This window comes from Cyprinodon variegatus, unplaced genomic scaffold (genome assembly GCF_000732505.1).
Source record: "Cyprinodon variegatus isolate N-32 unplaced genomic scaffold, C_variegatus-1.0 Scaffold27, whole genome shotgun sequence".
Taxonomy (NCBI): Eukaryota; Metazoa; Chordata; class Actinopteri; order Cyprinodontiformes; family Cyprinodontidae; genus Cyprinodon; species Cyprinodon variegatus.
The window spans coordinates 344866-352033 of NW_015150480.1; the positions used below are offsets into that span (position 1 = coordinate 344866).

At 36.3% G+C, this 7168-nt stretch overlaps 2 protein-coding genes across 2 annotated transcripts in view; both read right to left on the reverse strand.

The window, feature by feature from the left end:
* LOC107098656 overlaps window positions 1–1363 on the reverse strand; it is a 12609-nt gene extending 11246 nt beyond the window's left edge. Inside the window, exons 1-2 of the mRNA XM_015396434.1 lie at window positions 637–1363; window positions 329–363 (exon numbers count right to left, since the gene is read on the reverse strand). Coding sequence (XP_015251920.1) covers window positions 329–363; window positions 637–1045 — 444 coding nt within the window. The 5' untranslated portion in view covers window positions 1046–1363. The remainder of the gene's footprint in view (window positions 1–328; window positions 364–636) is intronic.
* Window positions 1364–4194: 2831 nt separating this feature from the next.
* Window positions 4195–7168, reverse strand: part of LOC107098698 (DNA helicase MCM8-like) — a 12256-nt gene continuing 9282 nt past the window's right edge. The window contains exons 7-10 of the mRNA XM_015396512.1: window positions 6112–6321; window positions 5948–6024; window positions 4700–4889; window positions 4195–4621 (exon numbers count right to left, since the gene is read on the reverse strand). Coding sequence (XP_015251998.1) covers window positions 4529–4621; window positions 4700–4889; window positions 5948–6024; window positions 6112–6321 — 570 coding nt within the window. The 3' untranslated portion in view covers window positions 4195–4528. The remainder of the gene's footprint in view (window positions 4622–4699; window positions 4890–5947; window positions 6025–6111; window positions 6322–7168) is intronic.

The window sequence follows — 7168 nt, forward strand, 5'->3', positions numbered from 1 at the left end:
TCCATTCAAACCAGGTTTAAAGCCTTGCAGGGCAGCAGAAAGCCCACTGCCAACATTAAGACAGAAAAAAGGAAGAAAATAAGAAACTGTCAGTTTAGGTGTTTTATAAAATATGTGAATCAGGAAATTGTCTTAATACCAAACTGAACGATTGTTGTTTTCTATTTAAGGAGGCAGACTGAAAACAAAGAGCAACACGGTCTGTTTCTGCTCTGAGAAAACTTTTATATTTTATAAACAGGATGTCACAAACCTAAACTTCCCCACATCTACTTATCTAGATGTATTTGCACAACTAAAAACCAGAACTAATAAATCAACAGGTCACATCTTTGTTCCCTCCAGTCTGCAGATAATATGGCCCTGCAGAGGACAGTGAAGGGAACAGGGAAGGTCACTACAGTTTGTAAATAAACCCCTGATAGGTGCCGCCCAGTCTCATTACAGGCAAACATTTGATATTAATAATCTAAAATATTGTTCATTTCAGGGACATGGCGTTTATTATTTCTTGATAGTTGGGGGAGTTTAAGTGATAAGCCAGTGGGGGCTGGGTCTTTAAAGCATTTAATGAATTGGTCCCTCTCTGATTTAATCCCCTGCTGACCTTGGAGGTCACCGTTTAGAAGCGTGAACTCACCAGCTCCTTGAACTTGAACAGTCCCTGCCCTGGTTCCGCCTCCTTGTCTGCTGCTGTGGAGCCACCAGGAGCCTCCTCGCTCTTTCTGCTGCAGAGTCCCCGGGCTGCGGGGAGCAGCAGCGGTCTCGGTCCGGCCGCTGACCTCCCAAACCCTCTCTGGTTCGCCACTCCCGACCGTTTCACCGCCTGGAAGAAGCACGAGCCCCGATGCTCGGTCCATTTCAGGTCGGAGAGCCACGAGCCGCTGAGGCGAGGCTGCGTGAACCTCAGGCTCGCCGTGCCAGGTGGTTGTCCGAGCCGCCATAGTGCGGGCGCGAGCTGGCACACACGCGCGCAGCGCTCAGGGATGTTAGCTGCTCTGAGAAACAGCGGAGCGGAAATCCGACCCAAACACGTTCTTATCATCCTCTACAGACTCGCATTACTGACCGACTGCCCGTGTGTTTCCCCCCCGACTGACCATCATTACAGAGTAACACCGCAACTCTGCGAGAGCAAGAAAGCTGCCATGTTACCGGAAAGCCGAAAACAGATACGACACACGATGTCGTAAAATATTTGAGCTGGATTTAAATGAGTGGGGGCTAAATCCCAAACCGTCCACTAAGCACTACCCCTTTAATGACCAACGCTACCCTCAATGAAGTCACACTCAGAGGAGGAGGGCGCCTTGGTTGAAAGTAAGGGGCATGTGAAAGGCGCACTCTTCCTATTCTTCCAGCGGAAAAGTAAAGCAGTTGTTGCCATGGCAAAAGACACGCCCCTAATGCTTGACCCCGCATCGACAGCTTTTAGCACTGACGTGATTTGGTGGCGCCATCTTGGGGCGGTCAACAGCTCCGCTCAGTGTAGGAACCATAGAGGAACAGGATCAGTTTTAATCAAGTTTAACTCTCTGAATATCGAACTAATTTTCACAGTTTAGTTTTTTTTCTAAAAACACAAAAATACTTCAGTTTATTTAAATATTCTTAGTGTTTTTTTATTACTATATACGGAAACATATTTATACAGGTATCCTCAAATGTATATACACATATCTGTCACTCATATTATATATGCATCTCTCTCTCCATATATATACATACATAAATAAATATACATAAACATATACTTATACATATATATACTGTAAAAAATATTGTTAATACTGTAAAAATGTCCACCGCCGTATTACTATTTTTCAGATGAACAGTATTCATATGTTTTGGCTTCTTTATTTATTTATTTATAGTGTTTTATGTTGTATTTATTTATTTTTAACGACTTTGGTCAGCTGTGTCTTTTTTAACTGCTTAACAAATAAAATTGAATTGTATTTTAAAATTATTTTATTTTTTTTTTTTACCTGTCACGTATTCTATTATTTTTATGCACTTTATAAGGTCCAAATTTGTGTGACCACTTTTGCTGTAGTCATTTGTTACTGGAACGCCACAATTTCCCCACTGTGGGACAACAGAGGGAGTTTCTATTCTATGTAGTGTATATCTGCTGTTTATTTAGTAACGTCTTCCAAAGCTCTGATGCCTCCATGCAGTTACCCCTCTAGGTCTGATGTTAACAGCCTGTTGATTTAGAAAAAAATCCGTCAGTGTGCTGAGGCATCCTTCTTCTTCTTTTCTGCTTAAAGCAGCAGGTTAGGATAGCAGATCGACCTCCCCAAGATGACACCCCTAATTCCTGCGCCGCGACAGAATGTAAGGTCTACTCCGCCAGGTTCTTCTTCTTCTTTAAAATTGTTGGTGGTTGGCAAACAACGAATATATGAATTTCCACCATCTACTGGTATGGACGTGGACCAGAATGACTCTCAGAAATTTCTATTTTATTATACAAATGTGATTTTTTTTTTAGATATCAAAATATTATCCTGCAAATGTTACTTTCTGAAAAGCCTCTAAATAATTCAAATAAATCTTATTTATCTTTTAATTTACTTACATTTTTAATAAATTGCTTTCTCTCTTCATATTTATTACAGTACATCACATGTTCAGTTGTTCCATCTACCCCACAGTATTCACATTTACCATGTTTCCCCAATATAAACAGAGTGCTGTTTAATCGGGTATGACCAAATCACAACCGAAAAATAATTGTTTCTCCTCTTCTAGTTCTTCCAGTTCCCATTTCTCCTGTTTTCTTTTGAATTTTGTAAAACCAACATCCTTTTTTCCTTTCTCCCATTCCTTTTGCCATTTATCCATCATTTTCTGTTTAATTAACATTTTCACTTAAACTTTACTGAAATTAATTCATTTAGCTCTATTGTAAAGCTGTCAGATTTGAAGGCTAAAGAACAGATTAAATGCCCATGCATGCAATTAGGAAAATAAATACTACAGCATTAACAGACATGTACTTGTAATTCAGTCTTGATGTAAAATCTTTTAGCACTTTTGGCACATCTGTATTATTCTGCTCCATTAACACATTCATTTTATTGTGATCGATTTGTATAATATGTTATATTACATGATTTATAGACTATGCAATGTAATGTGCCTATTTTTTTATTATAAGTTAAAGTAATCTACTGATGCTATGAAACAGCCAGTTTGTGTCAAAGTAATGAATTTATCTTTATTTTAAAATTCCCCCTGAAAATGAGATAATCATTGTTGTTCGATGCTGTAGCGCACATGCAGTCATATAAAAAAGTTTGGGCACCCCTATTAATCTTAAATATTTTTATTTCTAAATATTTGGGTGTTTGCAATAGCTATTTCAGTTTAATATATCTAATAACTGATGGACACAGTAATATTTCAGTATTGAATTGGGGTTTATTGGACTAACAGAAAATGTGCAATATGCATTAAAACAAAACTTGACAGGTGCAAAAATTTAGGTACCCAAATCACTTCATTGATTTGAATACCCTTAACTACTTTTCACTGACTTACTAAAACATAAAACTGGTTTGGTAAGTTTCATTAAGATTTGAACTTCATAGCCAGGTGTATCCAGTCATGAGAAAATGTATTTAATGTGGCAGGTTCCAAGTTGTTCTCCTGTTTGAATCTCCTCTGAAGATTGATCATGGGGGCCTTAAAACAACTCTCAAATGATCTGAAAACAGACTGTTAAACATAGTCGTTCAGAGGAAGGATACAAAAAGTTGTCTCAGAGAGAAAGCTGAGAAGCCCATACACCCAAATATTTAGAAATAAAAATAATTAAGATTAATACGGGTGCCCAAACTTTTTCATATGACTGTATTGTTTACATTTCGACCGATCTAACTAGGGAGTACCAATCATAGAACCAATAGTTCACTACCAAAGGGCAATCCAGTGAATAAATAGAGATCAGTGGTTGTAAGGCACAATGATTGCTGGTGAAACCTTCAACCTTACCTTACTGAAAGAAAACTCAATCTTATTTTATTAATTATGTAAATCTTTCACGTACAGCTATAATAATTACGTTATAAATATAGTATAATTACAAAAAATGCTTAATGATAGTTATAAAATTCCATTTCGTTTAATAGAATAAATAAAACAGTGGATACAGAAAGACAATAGCTTATAAGTTAAATGCTTTTATTTGGATTATGTTGTTTTCATATATAAAATTAAGCCAAACAGACACAATATTTATACACATAAAGAGAAAATTAATCAACACTATATACAGGGACTAACCGTTTGATTAAAGGTAATTCTTTAAGGTCACCTGAAGGAGAAATATAACAAACACTGAGCTTAAGACAGAAACTATTTGACAAAGTGTTTTTGAGTCAGTGTATTACTTTCAGTGTTACATTTTAATGAGATCATCAACATTCAAACTTCTAGTTAAAAAAGACTCTTATATCCCAGAGAGTATTTACTCTTTATGTGCATCTGGAGATAACTGAGTGAAGTCTGTTTCTAGCAGTTAGATGGTCTGCAGTTGGTACAACTTGGGCCCTTTCTTCAGCAGGAAACCTTGTTCATTGAGGGAACTCAGCAGACCTTGAAAATCCAAAACCTTGAAAATGAAAAACACCAAACATATTAAGGACTGTGTCAACTGCTAGGATCATATTTGCAGCTTTTTTTTTTTTACCTTTATGTTCATTTTGTCAGCAATTGAGCGAAGCATCTGCAGGTCAAACTGCTTCTGATTGGTCCGCTGAGCGTGTGAGTGGAGCGCGTTGACCAGTCGCTTTGCAGCGCTGCGCTGACTCATGCCGGAGCCCAGCTGTGAGCGCTCAAAGTCCAGGTTCCCCAGGCCGTCTGAGTACGTATCAGCCAGGCTAAAGACAATGCAAAATGAAAGGTTTGAACACTTTAAACCTGAACATGTGCTCAGTTCAGGTGTTTTATAAAATATGGGAATCAGGAAATTGTCTATATACCAAACTGAATGATTGTTCTTCTCTACTTCATAAAACATTTTAGATTTTAAAATGGAAAAATTTTCTAATATTATTTTTATATCTTTTTTATTTGAAAATTAAATGTATAACATGGATGCATAAAATCCTCATTTTATTTCAGGGTTAAATTCTTTTTAAAGTAATAGATTAAATAATTAAAAATGTCTCCGGCGCGTTACTAATTGATGATTGTCTTTATTCGAACCCAGCTGATTTTTAATTGGTTACCCCTGATGTAAGTAATAGCAGAAGAAAAAAAAAAAGGAAAGATATCTTTGTAAAATAAATATAAAATACAACCCTTCTTAAACAAATCCCTTAAACATTTTTTTACGGCAAATCCAGAAACTTGAAAATATATGGAGTGAATTTTATTCAATTATTTTTGCAAGCAAATAACATGTTTTGTGAGGGAAAATTTGTAAAGACACATTTTATGAATTCAAATTTGAAAAAACATGAAAAACGAAAATAAAACTTTGAAAAACTGTTTTAATAAAAAAGATGTTGATATTTACAATGATTTTTATTTTCATACAAAATAATTTGCACAATTTTATATATATATTGTTTTTCTTTCTTTCTTTCTTTATTTTTATTTTTTTACAGATTTTACATTTGTATCTTTTTCTAAATTAGTTTTTCAGATTAAGTTTTATAACTGCTAAACTGCTTTTCATGGATTCTTCATCTTAAACCCAATAAAAACAGTCACTCTTGACGAGCAGATTGACCAATAAAATGCTGTTGCCAACACCCATTATGGACCAATAGAATTGCATCTTCATTCCTCACTCCAGAGGTAAGCCCGCCCCCCAGACGTGAATAAAACGGTTTGGTTCATTCAATGCACCTGAAACTTCTTTAAAGAGCTAAATATAAACATCTAAAAGTCTGGTCTCTCCATTTCCTGAATAACAGTCCTGCAGAGCTACCTGTGCTTCATGATCTCAACGACGTCCTCAGCATCATCTTTGGTGGCCACTTCTCTAAGCTCTAATTTGGCTCTTGCCTACAAGAGAAAGAAAAACAGAAGACATCCAGGAAGTAAGTTCAGGTTTAACGTCTTCGCTAAACATCTTAAGGCAAAGGACCCCACCTCAGTCAGTCTTATTAAGGACTCCAGCTGCCGCGTGGTGATGGGTGTGGCGTCGGCGGAGTGCGCCTGGGACCTCAGAGACAGATAGAAGTCCTGAAGAGTTTTGGCTGCTTCGGGAGACAGCGTGGGTTTGACGTACTGACGGGCGTAGCTGATGTACTTCCTTAACAAACACGCTGGGATCACATCCATCGATTCATTTCCTGGAACCTTGAGATGAAATCAAAATAAGACAAACCTCAATAAAATGTGTGATAGCACCTAGAAATGTTACGGTGTCAGTACAGTTCTGCTTTCATGCTTAGTGTTTACATTTGTTCAACATATGATAAAGAGATGATATCATATTCCTCTCTTAAAAGAAGTCAGAGCTTCAAATACTGTGGGGTCAGCTTCATCCATCCTGGTATTTTTAACTAGGCCTGTCACCATTTTCCTAGAAATATCGCCGTAAACTATAATATTGTTTTGGGACCATTCTTAACTTACATAATAATGACAAAATAATGTGAGTACACTCTTTAAAAGGTCAATAACTTTTATCTTTTTAATGACGCTGGAGCTGGAGGCCATTTTTAAATAACCAAAATAAATAAACATGACATTGGTCTCCTTAATTATCCCATCTTTTGTGCTGGAAATCTATCTATCTCACCATAAAATTTAAATGTTTAATTGAAAATAAAAAAAAGGTAAATGACAAAGAAAACAGAACAAAAGTTTGACTTAAACTTAAGTAATAATCTCGGATAGCTCAGTCAGTTGGCGCTCTAATCCAATCACTTCTTAATCTCCATTTAAAGCAGCTGAGCGTTAGCTCCACCAAATTAAAGCCTAAAGTGTTAAATTAAACATAGAACTAGGGCTGCACCTAAAAATTATTTTGCAAAATGATTAAATTGTCACTTTTTCAATTAATCAATGAATAATCAGATAGCCAAAGGTTACTTGAAGATTTTTTTTAAATGAAACTAAAATGTTTCTGCTTGTGGAGTTCTAGATAGAGCATGCTGACAGAGGAAAAGCTTTTCTTTTTTAACTTCAATTCAAAATCTTT